At 44.5% G+C, this 20,510-nt stretch overlaps 1 protein-coding gene across 1 annotated transcript in view; it reads right to left on the bottom strand.

Annotated features, from left to right (window-relative positions):
• Positions 1 to 5,407: 5,407 nt before the first annotated feature.
• The window catches only part of LOC119431443 (exosome complex component RRP42-like), a 29,651-nt gene continuing 14,548 nt past the window's right edge, over positions 5,408 to 20,510 (bottom strand). Inside the window, exons 5-8 of the mRNA XM_037698933.2 lie at positions 20,422 to 20,492; positions 17,196 to 17,319; positions 10,365 to 10,520; positions 5,408 to 5,777 (exon numbers count right to left, since the gene is read on the bottom strand). Of these exons, the coding sequence (XP_037554861.1) occupies positions 5,679 to 5,777; positions 10,365 to 10,520; positions 17,196 to 17,319; positions 20,422 to 20,492 (450 nt within the window). The 3' untranslated portion in view covers positions 5,408 to 5,678. The remainder of the gene's footprint in view (positions 5,778 to 10,364; positions 10,521 to 17,195; positions 17,320 to 20,421; positions 20,493 to 20,510) is intronic.

Here is a 20,510-nt window from a genome sequence, read left to right as displayed (position 1 = left end):
ATGAACCTTAATATTGGTAATCCTGCAAGCACAACAAAGAGTAGGGGTGGCATGCATTTTTTTTTTTTTTTTGCCCAGAGCACACACTTTTTGTGGGATACATACATGCACTTTGTTAAATATTATTTGGTTCTATACACAGTGCAGGAGCAGCAGCCAGCTTGTAAAAGTAATGATTGATAAACCACACTCTTTTTTATATCAGTACCATTTTTTTGCAACTTTGCTGTTGCCGATTTCGCCTGGTTCAGGATCTTAAATGTATAAACTTGCTTGAAGCAAAGTCATGTTGCATCCTTCACCATAGGAAGGTTCGAAGACCGATAAGCGAAATTTTTTCGAGAACAAAATTTAGTTTCTTTGAAACTTGATGCAACATTCGTAGATTTGTAAAACGAGCCCGAATTCATAAACATTATGAAAAATTCAGGAGAGTTGGCAGGTATGCTGCTCTGCTTGTGAAGCAAGAAGTTTGAGGTCTGCTAAAGCATGAATTTAGAACATCAAATTTTGGGATCTTGCGTGCCAAAACCACGATGTGTTTATGCACATGCCGTAGCAGGGGGCTTTGGATTACTTTTGACCACTTGGGTTTCTTTAACGTGCACCCAAAGCACGGTACATGGGCGTTTCTGCATTTCATCCCCGTCGAAATGCAAAAACGCCATAGCCACTGAGTAACTATGGCGGGTTAATTTAGAACATTAAAACTGTAGAGAGGACAATGGCAGTAAGGTTTTTGATTACTGTAGTGTTGCTGCATAAAACAAGCATGATGTGATTCTGATATGAATGAAACCCTTACAGTCACCGAGATCTTTAGCACAAAAGAAACAAATGCACACTCTCAATTCTTTCTTTCAAATGATTCAAACACTAAGGCTATATATATATAGGTATGTCAACACTTGGCACAGGAACAGCATGACTGGGGCAGTGGCATTTAAATGAAGTAGACCATGAAATTAAAATAAAATTTACTTGTACAGCCAGGAATTTCAAGATCGCATGCAATAAAAATGGTTTTGTTTGTCAATGCACTTCAGCAAGTAAATTCTTTCACTTTCCTTGTGGGCTGCAGGTATTGCAATATACTGTTGCTAAAGCTATGACAGCTCTTTCTTTCGTTTTCTGCCAGGTATGCATTACTGGGACAAGCAGCTTGCGCAAGTGGCAATTGCCGCTCAGCTATATTGTTCTTTGATGATGACAATTAAACCATTGACAATGTTCAATTCGGACAGTTGTTGACCTTCTATTTGCTGCTCAATGTGAAATGTGGGCACCTTGTACTGTTCCTGGAGTGTTTCGAATATTTAGAAAAGTCAGATACTGCTATTCTTTTTAGTAGTTAGTCAAATAGGATGATGCTCAATTTATTATTCTAAAGATTTAGATATTTGCATGCCCTTAGCTGTATGATAAGCTGCAGGCTCCTGCTGCCGAGTACTTCATAATGCAGCCACATTCCATCCGAGGTGGAAAGAAACCTTAGCAAAAAAGATCCTGCAGGGATAGCTATTTGAGCATTTTAGCCTGTTCGTGTACATATGACCATATACAAGGTGTTCATTTTTAAGTTTTACGGAATTTTTAAAGATCGCCTGTGGCAGGTAGCATAATTCTTATTGTTGAGCTGGGTTATTCGAGGAGGCAGACATTAGTAGTACGAGAAATCGAAACACATATTGAACTAATTAACAAAAATTGACTAATGAACTTTAGTTAATTACTTCAAGACACATATTGCAATTTATGAATTGTAGCCGGTGAGTTTCAAGACACATCTACTTTAAATAAATTTACAGGATGACACCAGTTTTGTATTAGTTCTCAAAGCGTGGGACGAAATACATGGGCATTCCAGTTAATTTTGTGCTTCAATGTATAAAACAGCATTTTGGTAAAAAAAGTGGAACAACAGTGCATTTTTACGGAGAGTTTGATGGCGCATATCTTCGAACTGGTGTCATTCTGTAAATTAATTCCAAGTGGGTACGCCTGACAAGCTCACCGGCTACAATTTGTAAATTGCAATACTACGTGTCGTAATTAACTAAGAAGTTAATTTGTGAATTTTGGATAATTATTTGAATATGTGTTTCGATTTCTCATGCTACTAATGTCCGCCTCATTGAATAACCCAGCTCAATGATAAGAATTATGCTACCTTCCACAGGCGATTTCTAAAATTCTGTAAAACTAAAAAATGAACACCTTGTATGTAATAGCACCAGGTTACTGGAAACACAGACAGGGGCAGTATTCTCAGGCAATCACTTCCAGAGATACTATCACTTTCGCAAGATTTCACGTGACTCGGCACCAGATGTGTCCGCGTATACGGCCGACACCATTTCTGATGCTGTGTTAAGCACGTTATCTTCACACAGTGCCAGGAACGCTGTCAGCCGCATACATTGATGCATCTGGTGCCAAGCCACACGGAATCTAGCAAAAGGGATAGCGTCTTTGAAAGTGATCGCCCGAGAATATCACCTCAGGATTAGCTGCACTAGTGACATCATCTTGCGGCACAGAATTTAACCACAGGAAAAACTGTACAGTTATTATTGCAAAGACCTACGATACTCTACTTAGCTGTTGGTGTTAAGTGTTGGCAGCAACACCATACATTGCTTTTTATTTTCCTTCAATGAGGACAACACAAATGTTTTTAACGCATTGTGATTGGACAAAGTGTCACAAGATGTTGCTACCAGCGCTCCTTCTGCCATCTAAGTCTCCAGTGTTCATGTATCCCATAGGGTAATACAGTAGACTTCCGTTAATCTGACTTTGGTTAATTCGATTTTACGGTTATTTCGATCCCAACCAAAGGTCCTGGCCAGCGCCCATGCATTTCTATAGGACCAAACTTTCATTATTTTGATCCTAAAATTGGCCTTCACCGGATAACTTGAACTTGAATAGTCAGGATGCAAGCACCTGACCCTTATGGTGACTACAATAGCGACACCTTTAGTGGCAGCGTACTGTCTTAGCGTAGCTCAGCGGACAGCGCATACATTTAACAAGTCATCTCCCGTCGAAAACACCTATTTTCAGCCTGCCCTAAGAATATTTTCAAGCAATAACCGTAACTCACAATGTCTGATTATAGTATTTACACAATTCTAACATGCGCCTTTTGTTTTCAAGACATTTGGGCCAAAAATTGCCTGCGCAGTGCAATCGCACATGAAACCACACCACCTTCGCGACGTTTGTGTTTTACCGCATAGCAATGATGTATTGCAGGAAAGCTGACTTTAGGAAACCGGCCGCCACTGTGCAACACTAGACCCTTGCCCATTTTTCTAGCTAAAATATTCGGTGTATGTTAGAGTTCTACTTTGTTTAGGAGCTTTAATGTAATTTCTACGTTATTTTTCTTCATTGGACACACAGAAAATGAATCAGCGGTGTGCTTTCACAAGCATGGGATAACACATTTCATGAATGGAAAGTTCCTATCGTGAAATAAATAATTGCTTATTACAGTTTGCCATGTCACTGAAGGTGGTGGTCACTCCGTGCTTGCAGGGTTTTAGAGGGTGGGTTTTTATAATTACAGTCAACGTTCGATTTTTCGGACTTCCTAGGGGCCACGAAAACGTCTCAAAAATCGGGCAGTCCGAAAAAATGAATGCATGCCCTTTATAGTGCCCAAGGGGCAAATCATCACAGGCACGTCCGAAACAGCTCTGAAGGCCTGCCAGTACACCTATTAGGTGTATCGGTGCTCATACTGTGACAGGAGACGGCAGGTGCACATGTGTATAATTAAGGAATGCATACTGTGTACCGTGACAATTGCCCCTTGCCAATCTTGGTATGCTTCACTGCGTAACACTGCTGTAGTGAGGCAAATTTGACTTTTGGGAACTTGCATTATGCAATGTCCTTCGAAGACATTGGCAAGGATTACAAAAGCGGAGTCAGTGCCATTGCTGACAGCGGCTAATTTTTTCAATGAAAAACACGGCACTGAACAGCAACAAGCTTGATAGTGAACGTTGAAGCAGGTTGGCCTAGCGTTGCCGCAGTGATGGCTACGGCTGCCAGCGGATCTGCGTGTTCGAGGCAGCGAGATAATCAAAATGGCAGCGGTAGCGGCTTCGATAACGCCGTTTTGGACCTGCAGTCATGGCAAAAAGTCCGGAAAATCGGACGGCGAAGGCATTTTGCATCCGAAATTTCACACGTTCCTATACATTGACTCTATGGGGTACATGGCGGTGCCATGAAGACGTCCGAAATATCGGGAATGTCCTAAAAATCAGGCGTCTGGAAAATCGGTCGTTGACTGCTTAGTGATTCGTATTACGCGTTTCTGAAAATACAATCCCACTCTGATAGTTTCGCTGGGCATGACAAATCAAATGACAGCGATTCTGACTTTAAGCTTATGATACAATCTGCAAACAAACAGCCGGCACAAGAAAAAGCACTTTGCAGTAGAGAGAGAGAGAGAGAAAATGATTTAATGAAAGGCAGGGAGGTTAACCAGGACTGAGCCCGGTTGGCTACCCTACACTGGGGGAAGGAAAAAGGGGAGAGAGAGATTAAGAGAAGAATAGAAAGTTCACTCTTGATATCGCCGACGTAGCAACAGATCTCTGTTCTATCACTGATTATCAATCAGTCCGGGTCATAGACGGTCACTCAGTCCTGTCGTTTTTAAAAATCGCAGCAGCGCTTTTGTGGCCTTTTGCAGCTGTGATATTCGAGGCCATGGTCCCAAGATCTTGCTCAAAGTGAACGGTCACTTTGCCACTTTGCAGTAAGTAAGCCTTCTGATATAGGGGCTGATGATTATGTTCCTCAAATGACTGCAAAGGTGCTATATGGAGTCTGTTATGCAAAATTCCCCACTGTTGAACCATTTATCATGCAGTGGAGCGTAATCTGCCAATCAGAACAAAGATATAAGTCCAAGTGGCATATTCAGTCTTTTCTTGAAGCTGTCCTTGACAGAGTTGTTTGTCTTTCAGACAAATGCCCACGCTCAGCAGCGGTGCAAATTGTACACACCAACTACATTAGTGGAATACGCTCTTTTCTGGGGCTCCATCACCGAGGTGGCCCAGATAATAAAATGAAAAACCTATGTAGACACTACAATATGTATACTTTACAAGCACAAGCCGAAAAAGTGCATTCTACGGAGGTGTGCTGTCTGCAGTACAAAACCCCAAATTTCAAGGACGACATAGATGTGCGAGACATGCAATGTCCCCTTGTGCCTGCTAGGAAACGGGGCCTCTTTTGCTGGCCTCTACCAAAAGTGACTGCTAGACCCTCAGTGCATGGTGACCACCTCACTCTATGTGACTGAAAAAAAAAATGTTTTCGTTGCGAGAACACCATTTTCTTTCCCATGTTTATTATTTTTTAAACAAAAATCAGTTTTAGTAGCAAAATAAACTGTGCATGAAAGAGTTCATTCAACCCGCCGGATAATTAGATCAATTTCATTGGTCCAGCCAGGGATGAATTAACAGAAGTCGACTGTATGCATACGGACAAGCTAAATCTCTCCACTACTGCAAAGAGAACCTTCCACTATAGCACAGGCTGAAAATCTGACAGTCGCAGTGATGACACATTTATTTTTTTCTTTACTCACAGCACACTAACTCCATGCATACATTTGGTATACAGCAGCTGCGTGCCTATAGAAGAAATCCCTTCTTTTCCCTTTTAACACTGCTTTCAAGCTTCAACTTTTCAGTGACTGCAGTGTTGAGAGCAATCCCAACATCTCTTCCAACCTGCAAGAAAATAGTATGCAAGATTATGACATGAATAGCTACTGCAACCTTTGCATATCTACACTGTGAAGCCAAACATACAGCTCAAAATACAACATGTTACCTGCAATAGGCTTCCGAAGCCTTTTATGTATTTCTTTGCAGTGATCGATTTAATACTGCCTGTGTACAGGCAGTATTATATCGATCTGTGATATAACCCCCAGCAGTAGGATCCTACAGCTACTGAATCGTTATGGCTGGCTAAAAAATGTTTCGAAACATTTCCCTCAAACTTGACTGTCGGTGACCTAAACACCACAGCAAGCAACATGTGCTATGACTTCACATACTCCAATGTTGCCCACATTTATATAGTTAAATTAAGCCACATGTGTCACTTCGAAAAATCAGAAAATAATGGATGAATAAAACCACTACATGCCCCCATTAAGCTCACTTAAAACTGTTCACTACAATAAACCTGAGATCACAGAAACATCTTCACCAGTAAGTGTGGATTACCTCAAATCACCCAGCATGCTGAAACAAATTGATTGCTGTCTTCCAGAAATTTTGCATACAAGGTAAGTGCATTTTTTAACAATCTATGTGGCCAAGATGCAATATGGTAGCAATATGTTCATCATACAGACACAACTGAATTGTGCTTCCTATGCATTCACAGGCCAAACATACTGTATCAGGCAAAGAGATTCACTAGAATAAAAAATTTTCCAGTAACCCTTTTTTCCTAATCATGCACCTTCTTTTGTCACTGCAAAGTGGAGTTTACAATTGCCTAAGTTGTATACAGTAGAACCCCGCCGATACGTTTTTCACAGGACCGTTAAAAAAAAAAAAACGTAAGAGCCAAGAAACAGGAAAAATTGAGAAATGAGAGTAGTGGTGAACTGCACAGAATTTTATTTTAATTCTTATGTTTGAAAAAAAGTCGCAGTTTCGCCCGAAAGCCTAAGCAATGATTGCAATAGCAAATGTAGTAGACAGCTATACAAAGTAAGGATAGTAGTTTTATCGTCCGTATAAACTTGTAAACATTCGCTTATTAACTATATTAACAAGCATGGTGTCAGCGCGCACAGGCAAACATGAACACATCACACTCGATAAGCCCGGACACTCGCTGTCAAAACGCTGCCGTGAGCAAGCGCAGCAGCTGCAGTGAGTGATGTGACCTTCGTGCTGTTGTCTATCGCTTCAACGCAAACTGAGCACCGAGAACACACAGCACGCACAAAGCTATGAGCCGCCGACGCACCTACACTGCCTAGACTCTGCCCCCAACAAAGATCGCTTTCAAGATACAGCCCGTGCGACTGCGCAGTACGCAGTTGATGCTAGAGTACAACACCGCCCCCTATACCCCCCCCTGTGCCCCGAGCACACACGCTTTCACTCGCACATACAGCATACAGCGCGCGACGACGGCTTTATCGCCCTTGGACTTTATACAGAACATCTATGCGCCAAAACCAATTTTAGGGCTCCAACGGGTCATACACACCATCTTTAGAGGCAAATACGGATCTCAAAGGCCATGCTTTCGCTAGCAGAAAGCAAAAATAGGTCATAGGTGTCACCCCTGGCACTTTGGTTGGCCTATCCCATCGTCAAGCCACCAAGCCAAGCGACATGAAAAGTTTACATGGCTGCTCGGGCCGGCGCGGGGTGGCAGTTCGCAACGCGTGATGCAGGAACGGTCCCACAGTTACGACGCAACAGCGGGGTTACCAATGCATTGGGTCCTAAGAAAGCTATGCCGGGACCGGCCGAAAACGACGTAACAGCCAGGAAAATGCAGCACCCGTGAATGTAACAGTGGGGTTCTACTGTAATAAAGTTAAACCACAATGTAACAAACTTCAATAGAATGAAATTCTCAATATATGGTAAAAAAAGCATTAAACTGTTCATAACACCTTGTCCCATAGAACACAATGTATTTAGAACTTCAATATAACAAAGAGTGTTTACGGGCGATTTCATTATACCGAAATTTTACTGACGCCACGACGGAGTATCGAGACAATAAATAGATATTTCAGCAGACGCATATGGCCAAATGGTTGAATTACAAGCGGCTGCCTGCGCCGGGTGACCAAATCAAGAGCGACCGCCGTAGCTGAGCTGCGTCATGTTCCGCATAAAGTCCAAGTGCGATAAGATACTATCGAGCACTGCGAGTGCCGTTTGCTTTGGGTATTGCTTTGTGTGAAAATTTGCGAAGGTAAGCCGAGAAGGATGGTGGTTTGATGAGAACCGTCTTCCCGCGTGAGTAAAGGGAAAGGGTCGCTGACAGCCATGCTGAGTGCATACACAGCCTGCGCGACCAGATTTAGAGGTAATCTTCCGCAAGTGCAAAGAGTGGGCATTGTTGCGAAGTCCGAGTGAGACCAGAAAACGGTTTTATATACAAATTTACATGTGGTATTTTACAAGAAGGACTCCACGATATTGGAGCCGTCTACATGCTGACATCTTTGCATGTTCTAGCATTTACATCTCCGAGCGTCTCCCCAACACTCAAGTACCGCTTTTTATCCCTTTGGTTTCACTCGACAAGGGAATGCACTTTAGTTCTTCTTAGCCAATGACCATCTTCGACCAGTTCGCCATATCCCGCCCATGTGCCCCCATTCCACCTGGCACCGCCTCCAATGTCTCCTGATCGCCCCTGCACACAAGGCAACGGGTGACACCTTGGGAACCAAACGTTGATGTGGTTCCCACGGGAATGGTTGACGCTGGCCCCTTTCAAGAATTAGTCGCCTCTCCCTCATGGTCATTTCGCGGAAGCCACCGTTTCCAGGTAGGGCGGTGGCTGTTGTCTCGGAAGGGGGCTCCAGGTTGGTGCGTCACAGTCGGCGCCGGGGCTTGTCGTAGCTCGGGTGGGCGCTAGTGCTTCACGGAAATACAGCAAGAGCGACGTTGCCGTTCTAGCGACGCACAAGGCCGATGACCCATTGCAGCCTGGGGACTAATTGCTCATCCATCAGTCCCAGGTGACAGTGACGCTCCCCGGCAGTGAGAAACGACAAGCGTGAAGAGCGCTTGATAGCTTCACGTCTGTCGATGAGGCCTCCTTTGTCCCGAAGGACCGCCAGACACAACAGCGCGCAGAGATGGCGTGGCAAAATGTGCACTGTCTTCCCGTGCATTTAGTACTAGAGGTTGCCTGATCTCGAGTTTCGGAGACGCGTTGAAGCAAGAGGCAGAGAGAGAGAGAGAGAATAAACTTTAATCAAAAGAGCATGCGAGCGTAGGTAGCTCCTCTGCTCTGCAGTGGGTGGTCCCCTCAGTCGAGCAGCCTTCGCTGCCCTTCTCGCTCGGTTGACCAGGTTGAGCTGGTCCGTCGAGTTGGAGCTGGACAGTGCTGCCTCCCATTGCCGTGTGGTGGGGTGTGTTATGGGTGTGAGCTGTGGTGTGTTTGCACAAGCCCATACCATGTGGTATAGCGTTGCGCATTGATCGCAGTGTGAACATTTATAGGAATACAGCACAGGGTGTATTGCGTGGTAAAGACTCAAATGTGGATACGTGTTTGTTTGGAGTTTTCACCATATTACGGCTTCCTCTCGCGTCAGAGCATTATGTGGTGGAGGTAGTGTTCTTCATGAAAGGCGATAGTTTGTAGGATGTGCGTGTAGGTTAATGGTATGGGCTCTGGATGGAACTGCTCGGCGCGGTCATCTCGTGGCTCCCGGTGTGCATGCGCTCGGGCGTAGGCGTGTGCCTGCTGATTGCCACGTAAGAACTCATGCTCCGGAGTCCACACGATTTGTATGTATGGTGGGAGCTGGTGCGCTCCATTAAGAATGAGATGTGCGGCCCTGGAAATTTTGGCCCGGGAATAATTTCTGCATGCCGTCCGAGAGTACGTCAGAACTATGACGCAATCCCAGTGCGGTCTCGTGACGAAGCATTCGCTCCCCGCTGCCAGTGCTTTTTATGATAGCGTTGTCCCACTACAGGTGACACGATCAGCAGCAAGGGCAGAGTGGACATAAAAGCGTGGCTGGCTTCAGTTCGTACTGCCGATGTGAAGTTATGGTCGACACAGCATGAAACCATATCTTTCGTCGCCGATTCTCAAATTCAACAAAATGATCTTTTTTTTCTCATTCAGATTTGCTTCTTCTGATTGCCCAATAATTCGGAGAATTTTACGGCCATTTCCGTGTAAGAAAAATCCTTTGGCGACTGTACTTATTTGCAAAAAGGTTGAATTTCAATATAACGAAGCAAAATGCCGATTTTACCGACTTCGTTATATTGAGGTTTCACTGTATTCAGAATACCGAAATGAAAATATTATTATGTGTGAGCTAAACGAAAATCACAACATGCATCAACAGTGCTAAACTTGTTATAAGGAGCTGTGATAACTAATGGAGCTTGTTTGTGAGAGGCTAACAGAATGATCTGGATGGTTTATCCACGCACTGAGGAACAGTCAGCAAAAAGTTAGAACACGTCTAAATGATTCCACAGGTGTAACATACATGCATACCATCACTGTATAATTCCATTTCCCAACAAAAGAAATTCACAAAGGAAAAGAAAAGCTCGATGCTCAATGCCCACCTCAATGATGTCCATAATGTTTTCAGGATGAAGGCTCCCAGTACCACCTTTGAAAAGACTTGCTATCTTTCCAGTTGGTGTAACAGCCATTGCTAAAGAGCCCACTGCACAGGCTTCTTCTTCTTGGGTTGCATCCAACACAAACTGTTGGCCCACCTACAACATTATAGCACAAATATATCATAAGAACTCAACAACACTATAGCAAGATATGAGCATCCAGACAACACAACAATTTCAGGTCATTCTTATGCGACTATAAATGTCTGTTGCAGAAAAAATGTTGTAGACTATAAATGTATGTTGCAACTGTCATAAAAAAGTTGCAGTTAATGAAAGCCTAGTCAAGAGTTTATGTGGCACTACATATAGTCAAACGTGTGAAGAACTTCACCAGCAGAAGAAGATGTTGCAAGTTTACCAGCACGACGACACAGTGCGAGCACCAGTTACTGCTTTCGTGCAAAAAAAAAATGCTGCACTTGTACAAAGGGTATGCGGTATCCACAAATCTGCTAAATGTTCATCACCATAATCAATGCTCAAAAACTTATAGGAAGCACAAGCTGACAAACACATGGACATTATCAAACTTTCACAGTGCACTTGACGCTTTCAATGAGCAATTCCTGAGGACAAACAAGCAAACATGCACAACTTGAGAATAGATCTAAAGAGAAAATCCTAAGTCCAACTGCTGCAAGCAAGAAATATGATCCAGTAAAAACTGAATGACATGAATGGATTTTCCAAGCCTACAAATGATTACATCAGAAAGATTAAGCTTATCACCGTACAGAGTAAATACTGATAGTTCACATTAGAGTAGTAAAGTGTAATCCAGGCACTTAATATTTTGCAAGCTTTCTTAAAAGCCTGAAGAAAATAACTTAAAGGGGCTCTGAACCACCCCTTCAGCTTGGTGAAAAAAACACATTCTGCAGATAGCATGCGCTGCTGTGAACATTTTGCACTCGTGCGTGGCACGTGGAGCACGAAGTCACCTTTTTCTCAAAAACCCTCTTTTCAACATAGGCCTTCTTCTTACCCTTTCGAGGCTGCCGGAGGCTGCCCAAGACATCAGGGGACATATTCCCATAGAGCACTGTCACTGGCTGATAGTTGTCATCAAACAAGAAACATGTTTGGATCAGTGTGCTTCTTCCCGCTGTTACTGTGTGTATTTTAACAGTATTAACACAGTTGAAGTAAGTGAAAATCAGTGCTTCGAATTTCGCTAAGAATTACGTATTTCCGGAAGAAGCTGATTATTGTCTGTTATCGCTCGGCCGCACCCGGCCACGTAGAAATGAAACTTTGGTCACAATTCTTATTAGCATCGTAGCCGTCGGGTCTCGCTAATTTCTATTTGTTATGAACACTCAACTAGCTTCTAACCATGCAAAACTTAAGCTCAGACAACACGTACACTTGCCAGCGCACGCTCACTCCTGGCTGTTTTTGGCTAGAAGCTTTGGAAAACATCGCTTCTTAGTGAACTATTGATAGCGCTTCAAAAATGCACAATTTGAATGTGGCTACTATCTCTCGGTCAAGATGGCGCAGGACAAAGCTGGTTCACACCAAATAGCATGGCCAGACTGCAGCACGAGTGTGCACTCCAGCACTGACGTACCCACTACAGTTAGCCACCGTATACAGTTGCATGTAGCTGCATCTGCTGCATGGCGCAGATACTGCGGCCGCCACAAGGTGCCACGACAAGCCCGCTTGCTGAGGACAACCTCGTGCTCTCATTGGTCTCTGTAGGTGATGTGGCTCCAGGTATAGAGTGTACTACACCAGGTGTGTGGCGAGCTGGCTCAAGCGCCAACATCTGACTAAAACAGGTTGTCTGCTTCCTGAGTTGTACACCTTCAAGGTGTGTCACCATCATGGTCGAAGCTCGTAACATTAGGAATCCTTTCAACGTGAGTCAGGAGTGTGGCATCCATCGCTTCAGGCACGGATATAGTCCAGCGTTTCCAACGAGCCAGGTAGCGGCCGGCAAAGTTGGATACGTCACGCTGGCGACGACGCCAGGATCGCCTAAAATTTGCCCCCCTGTATAGTTCGGCGCACTAAACATGGCCTGCAGCAGCGCGGTGATCAGCTATTGCCACAGCGCATGTGCACATGCACACACCGAGCGAACACTTTTGTGTTTGGCAAAGGCATAAACTCGGCACGTTCGCTTCAGTGCACCCGAGCTGTAGGCCAGTATGCAGCTGGCCAGCCGAGCTAGTGCACAATGCACTCTGGTCTGGTCGCTCTGGTGTGAGATAGGACATCTTCTATATCCACACCAGCTGCGCTGAAGTGCGCCGAGTGCTACTGCTCATGCTGACTGCACCAGACTCTGTATACATTCGAGCGCCTCTACAACAAAATGACCTGTATAACGAAGGTGATAATTCTGCCCCAGTTCGATTGTGAGCTGCCCGATGCGCAACCTTTACAACAAAGCGACCTGTATAACTAATGATTTTAGAGGCCCCAAGCATTTCATTATAAAATTACTTGACTGTAGTGCTGAATTTTTGCTGACATAGCGTAAGTGCGCTGCGCGCAACCCACGTCCGCATTATGCCAGACTATATTGTTGCGGCTCTCGGTGGCGTTTGGGCCAAGAATCCACCAAGCCCATCGATGAGTACATCCAGTAGAAGAAAATAGGAAAATGGTTTAATTTACATTAGTTACACTGGCTCCGGGTACGGAAGCCCACTCCATCAGGAGCACATTCAACGTTTCACTTCGTATCAGGTCACGTCAACCCCCTCCCTCACTGCACCACCGGTCTCCCTCTTTTAATCCCTTCGTCTTCCCTAGGAGACTCGTCTGGGGAATCTGCTGACCTTGGTGCGGCCAATCAGAGGGTTTGTCGTGTTCACCCAACTCCTCCTCTACCGTTGTATCCTCGCGCTCCATCTTTTGCTGCCACTGCGCGGTCTTCTGGAAAACCGAGATCGTTGTCGCTCCCACGGTAGCAATTCCTGGAAGTTGGCCTCTCGCCTCAATCCGGTTAACTCGTCATGGCCGGTGTCGGGCGCTGTTGCCGTCTGGGCGACGCTGATGAAAGGGGCTGCCTCGGGGCAACACCAAAGGATGCCCACTCCCGATTTGGGACACTTGTCTGCCCGCCACCATCGGTGTCGAGCACTGTCGCCGTCTGGGCGACGCTGACGAAACGGGCTGCCTTGTGGGGAACGTACAAGTTATACGCTGGCCCAGGTAGATACGTAACAATATCCTTGCCTTGAAACTAATGTGCGCGCTGCCAGCATACTCGCATAAGCCAACATAAAGACGACGCTGCGTTCGATCTTTGGAAATTGTGTGATTGCCATAGAAATAAGTGTGAAAGGTAATGTGCTACTATTACCACTCAGTGCGAGAAAACACAGCCGCGCGTAGCTATCTCATACATTGTAGCACAGCAAAGGAATGAGATATCTGTGGGGGCACCGTGAACTCAAACGAAAGTTAAGGGATAGCCTCCGAGTTCAGCGTGTCGTAGGGTTCAATATCGGAAGCAGTGGCGTTTACGTAAATATCCAAAACCAAATTTGAACTGCATGCCACAGTGATGTTCAGTAGGCAAAAGGTTGTTGGCACTGCCTTGCTCCACCGTCAGGGGCGGATCCAGGTTTTTTCTGAGGGGGGGGGTCAGCTTCTGTCAATGATGATGATGGTGATGATGATGATAGTAGTCTTTCTTATTTACCGAAATTTACCGCTTTTCCTCACGATAAACCCGCGTTTTATACGGCTAAAGCAACACCTGTAGCCCTCCGTGGTGGCTCAGTCAGCTCAGGCGTTGAGCACGAGATAGCGGGATCAAATACCGGCCGCGGCGGCCGCATTTCGATGGAGGCGAAATGCAAAAACGCCCGTGTTCTTGCGTTGTAGTGCAGGTTAAAGAACCCCAGGTGCTCAAAATTAATCCGGAGCCTTCCACTACGGCGTGCCTCATAAACAGAACTGGTTTTGGCACGTAAAACCCCAGAAAGAGGAAAAAGACATCTAGCGAAGCCAGGTATCGGCTTCTCCGAGCTTATAGAAAAAGGACGTTACCCAACACAGCCATGTGCTTGGCGGCTGCGCCTGATAATACAGGGTGTTCAAAACTAAGCTTTATGGTTTTCTTTAAATTAGGCACTGGGAGGCATGCGAAGACCACCTGTGCAAATAAGTTATGTGGCTAAGGGGGCACAAAGTGAGATGATAATTATCGGTGTGAGCAGTCCAATTAACTAAAATTGAACAATTATTTTTTGTTGACTGCAGTAAGTGGGTATGTTTGTATTGAAAACTTAGAGACAGTCGAGTTTCTACACAGTATCAGTCGGAAGAATTATTCTAGCGTGTCCGTGCTCCGAGATATCAGACTCCAAATTTCAATTGTCGTACTGCGCAGAAAAATCGAGAATAAAGACGCGACAATTCTCATGAATTCCCGTGAATGATCATGAAGCTCAGTGACCACTTCTGTGGAGGGATGGCGGTGCCATCTTCTCTCTTGAGTCGTGGTGGTGTGTTGACTAGAGGGACGTTCTTGAATACGGGCGTAACGGTCCGTTCCAACGCAGCAACCACTGCGCTGGCTGTTTACGATACACGAATCACCGCGTATGAAGACTCACGACGCCACCTACAAGAATAACGATGTGGCGTAGTAGGCGAGAGCGCGAGCCAGCGTCTTCATGTTTTGTTTCCCACGCGACGTCATCCTTTTACACAAGGCGCGCATCTGCTCCCGTTTCTCTAACCACGCGACGCCATCCTAGGCCCGCGCGCTGGCGTTGGCCGCTGACGTCACGCTCCCCCACTTCGCAGCCGCGGCTCGAGGCTTCGCCCTGCTCCGCGAGAACGCCGACTCAGACAAACGGATCCGGTGGACTTGAGCCTCCTATGCTTAATGTACGACAATAAAACTGCGAAGTTACAATGAAAAACTTGTAGCGTACGAACGGTACTGTGCTCGTACTGGATATTGTCAACGTGTAACTGTGATCACAATGAGTGCTACAGTTAAAAAAAGTTGCCTATGCGTAGTTCTTAGTTTAGCTGTTAGTTGTTATTATTTATATATGAACACTTCAGCAAGAGATCTCTTTCATTAAGCAGGTTGGTCGCGGAACCGATGACAGCCAATGAGGCAACCGTTGACACCCCAAGGGGAAACTAATGTTGAATTCCAATGGCAGATCCAGATCAAGTATTTCTGCTCTGTGTGGAGCAAGTCTATTCCAATGGCAAAATGGGAGCGTGAGTTGTGTGTTCCAATGGCAGATTGGGACCAGCCGCCGATTCCGGATCGCTCTGTGGAGCAAAAATATCTGCTCCGCCGAAATCGGCAGATTTCACCGGAAGTCCGCGTGACATATTTCCTTCACCCGCCTCTGCTTCCTGTCATGGTCGCCTGTTTCCGGTCGCGGGCAGTAGACATGGAAAAACATGGACCGCATGGATGCTGCGACGCGCCGTGCGCTTTTGTTCATGCTACTAGATAGTGACAGCTCCGACTCGGGCACAAGTTCCAAGTCCAGTGATGATTCTACCGACACCGACAGTGAATGTGACGCTGCTGTGTGTCAACGGGCGTTTGATGTGATGTTTCGCCTGCCTGCAAAGAGGCCTAAAGTGATTGGGTTCGTCGAGGATGTCGTTCGGCGATACTCGGACGACGAGGTACCGTACCAGCCCAAGGTGGTACAAGCGCGCCAACACGTGCGATGCTCGCGCGAAATACCAGAAGGAAAACAAACCCAGAGAATGCTGGGACGATGCACATGAATGGATGGATGCTATAAGCATCTCCTTTGAAGCGGTGTGGTGGGCTGCGCCACCAAGTTGTTGTTCTCCTCTCTATTTTACCTCTAGTTCAGCGCCCTCTCAATTCATTTCCGTGTACTAAGTGCCCCCGCGGGAGCGCGTGCATTCCATTCGCAGATTTGGTGCGAGCTGGTGGGAGCGATCCGAGTCGGAGTGACGCGCTCCGTTCGTGATCTGGCCGAGCGTTCGCGATCTGCCATTGGAATTCAACATAAGTTAATCAGGCACGAAGGCGCTCGAGCGGACCTCGGCGTGTTTGGCAAAAGGGACATCCCCTCGTTCATTCGACGCCACCGACGGGACGAGTAAGGCACGGCAGGCATAAGGAAGTCCAAGGTGTGCATGAGGTACCACTGGTACTCGCGAAAAATACTTTTGAAGAATGCTGGTGGCCATATTTTTTTTTGCGACAGGGCCATCCCCCTGTCAGTGAGGGGGCAATGCAGAAATCTGAGGGGGGGGTCAGGACATCCGGACATCCCCCCTGGATCCGCGCCTGCACCGTAACCTTCGCAGTGCAGGGCATCAAAGAAGGTTTGGGAGCACTAGAAAGGGGATCAAAGGTGATCTTTGATTGCCAATAACTCCACTTCTACTGAATTCATTGAAGCACTTTTTGCTGCGAAGCATTTCTGAAATAGCCTATTTTAACGTCAAATGCATGTCGCAACTTCGATAAAAAGAGTTTCAGGGTCCCTTTAACCCTTTTAGTGCCGGATTTTTAAAAACAAACATAACGGTTTATTTTTGGGGTCATGCAGAAGGGCAAATATGATATGAATAATGGCAAATGCTCTCTTGGTATGGTCCTCACATTTCTATCTGACATCAGTGACACGGCGGGACAGAAACGCGAAAATGTACTGGTACGTCAGTGACACTGAAAGGGTTAAGGGGAAATGGTAGGGTAAACCGACCAAAAATCTATTTTGATGTTTTAGAATAGGAAAATTATGCATAGCCTGAGGAACAAAGCAGTAAGCAAAGGCAAACCTTTGAAAGGGTAATAAAGCAAGGCACATTTGCAATGCTTATTTTGTTGACATCATACGGGTCATCGGAAACCTCAATTTCTGGATCCCCATTTTCATCAATGGTTACTGAAACCTTTGGAATCCTGCACAACAAATAGAACAAACAGTAATTATTAAGCCTCATTATACTTTGCACACAGTGGGAGCTGTTTTACAAGAGCATACTGCGCCAAATTAAAAAAAAAAAAAATCCTTCACAGATATATGCCAATCTGACAAGTGATACATCAAAAACAGTGAAGCTGCATAAGCAACACACTTCAGAACTACTAGGCACTCGCACCCTACAGAAGTACTAGGGACTGTTTGCTAGCTCACAGTTTGCTCTAACACATTTGCCATATTAGAGCGTGATCATAGCTGGCAGTTCTTAGTTATATCCCCCACCACATTGCAGCACCACGACATCAGCTTTCCCCACTGCAGCCATACAAACTCCTGGTTGATCTCCAATGTGGAGCCGGTATAACATGACGTGAGAAAAAAAAAATTATGGATTACTGGTTGGTTAAAAGAAACTCTGCATATAAGTTGTCTATTCGAATGAGGTATACCCGAGGTAACGTTTATTTGATAATCAAGAATCATTACAATTAAAAGCAAATTCAGAGCTCCGACACACGTTGCATTGCATTTACATTTGATATCGACAACGCCGTCAACACCGGCCTTTATCAGATGAAAACCCTTGCAGAACTCCCCTTAAAACAGTTTCACTTTAATATCAAAATGAAATAGTGTCTATAAACTCTTCAATGAGAGCTGCCTGAGTGTCAACATCATACCCTTCGTAAAGTAAGCCCACATGAGCACTGACTCAAAAGCATATGGGACAGCGGCAGCATATGTACTTCATACCCACATGCAACAATCCAGAGAGGAATTGTTCTTGCACCCCAATGGAAAGCTCCATAGATAGGGTTCCGAGTTTTCAGATAAATCACAAATTTCAGAAACCACTCGCCAGTGAAAATTTTGTGAATTTGCATTTAGTATCTCAGAAAGTTTGGCCATTATCGTTCTTTCTTCCCTCAAGCACTTACTGGCGAATTTTCCCATTTGCTTGTTTTCTTACATAATACTAATTGCGTTTTGCTAATTGTATTATGTGTTATGAATCACTGAAAAGTACTCAACAGAGAATGATTTTCTAACTGATGTTATTTGGGCAGCCATATTTACTGAGCTCAGCACTACAGTTGATTACAGTTTATCGCGAAAAAAAGACGTTTTTAATGCTGAACTCCAGAAATTACAACCTTTCAATTAACTACATCCTCAAAAACATATATGCCTCCCCTGCATTAAGGATGCCAGTGAGGACATCAGCAGAATTTTGAAGGCCTAAATATTAGCCACGTATGGGTAGACACTTTGACCACCTTCCTTCCACCCCCTCCGCCACCCCGGTCACAAAATGTCAACACCTCAAAAATTTCTGAGAAGAACCCTGACATTATATATATATATATATATATATATATATATATATATATATACGCACACACACATGCGGCTACCTTGACTGCAATAATATATATATATATATATATATATATATATAACATCACATCAAGCCATGTCTAAACAAACTCATCATGAATGAGCACAAAAGGAACACACACATCAACAAACATGAGTGGCCCCATTTCCTAGTTCATAACTTCTGTTCATGGTCAAATGAAGTTTTACTGCAAAACAAAAGGCAATAAGTATATACTAGTTTCAGATAACGTGATTAAAATAGCTTGACAAACACTGTTGCATATTAACACTATGTGCTATGGCACACGGATCATTCATGTTGCTCATTTTTCATTTGCATGTGACCAAGTGATGATGCATTACTTCAGTGCACTACAAACACTGTTTTCATTTTAATTTTAAACTGCAAGTTCTTTCCATCTCATAAGAAGCCAACAAACAATGACACCAAAGACAACATAGGGGAAATTACTTGTACTTACTTATTGAATTAAAGAAATGATAAATTAATGGAAATGAAAATGGATGAAAAAACAACTGTCCACAGGTGGGGAACGATCCCACATCTTCGCATTACGCGTGAGATGCTCTTACCATTGAGCTACCGCAGATCCGTTTTCCCATCCACTTTCTGGGGTATTTATGTTTTACAACTAGAACTAACCGTGGGAGTGTTAGCCAGCGCCAGCACTCACAAACTATGGCGGCGGATGTGGAACATCCTTTCTGCTGCAGGAGTCACGAGCACATGATCTTTTTGGGTGATGGCAACTGGTCAATAAACCCACATATGCTACCTGAAGGCATCAATGTTGCTGGATTCGAGCCCTCGTTATGTAATGAACGAGAAGAAAGGGCTCGAATCCGGCAACATTGATGCCTTCAGGTAGCATATGTGGGTTTATTGACCAGTTGCCATCATCCAAAAAGATCACGTGCTCGTAACGCCTGCGGCAGAAAGGATGTTCCATATTCGCCGCCATAGTTTGTGAGTGCTGGCGCTGGCTAACACTCCCAGGGTTAGTTCTAGTTCTAAAACATAAATACTCCAGAAAGTGGATGGGAAAACGGCTCCGTGGTAGCTCAATGGTAAGAGCATCGCACGCGTAATGCAAAGACATGGGATCGTTCTCTACCTGTGGACAGTTGTTATTTCATCCATTTTCATTTACATTAATTCATCATTTCTTTAATTCAATAAGTAAGTACAAGTAATTTCCCCTATGTTGTCCTTGGTGCCATTGTTTGTTGGCTTCTTATGATATGATTAATAATAATCGGGCCCCTCGGTTCCTTTTCTTCAAGTTCTTTCCATGTCACATTCATCGCCTATAATAATTCATTCTCACATTATCTGTTCATTACCTCACACAGAGGTTTAGTGTTTTAGAATATGTTGACCTCACCATTTATTGTTTGCTATATGCGATTTAGAATGCACAAAGAAATCACAAAGGAATTATTGATGTCTCGAGCGCTTTGTTTTGTTTCACATTAGTACCTCATAAAAAATAAATGCATGTCATTTATCCTGAAACACGGTGATTAGCTGCCTTAGCGTCTGAACTTATGGTCAAAAGCTTTTAGTATAGATGTATGATTTAAAATTCCAGAGGTTAATTTAAATTATCAACAAATGAATATGCCTTGTTTGGTGACAACTATTCTAAGATGAAAATTAAAGTAACTTGTACACTTACTTTAGGTCATACAAAGCTGCCTTGACTGCAACGGAAACAGCATCAACCAGGCTTCCACCACATTCTAAGATCTGCAAGGGTACCAAAAC

The sequence above is a fragment of the Dermacentor silvarum genome, chromosome 1, assembly GCF_013339745.2.
Source record: "Dermacentor silvarum isolate Dsil-2018 chromosome 1, BIME_Dsil_1.4, whole genome shotgun sequence".
Classification (NCBI taxonomy): Eukaryota; Metazoa; Arthropoda; class Arachnida; order Ixodida; family Ixodidae; genus Dermacentor; species Dermacentor silvarum.
This window is presented reverse-complemented; position numbering and strand designations above follow the sequence as displayed.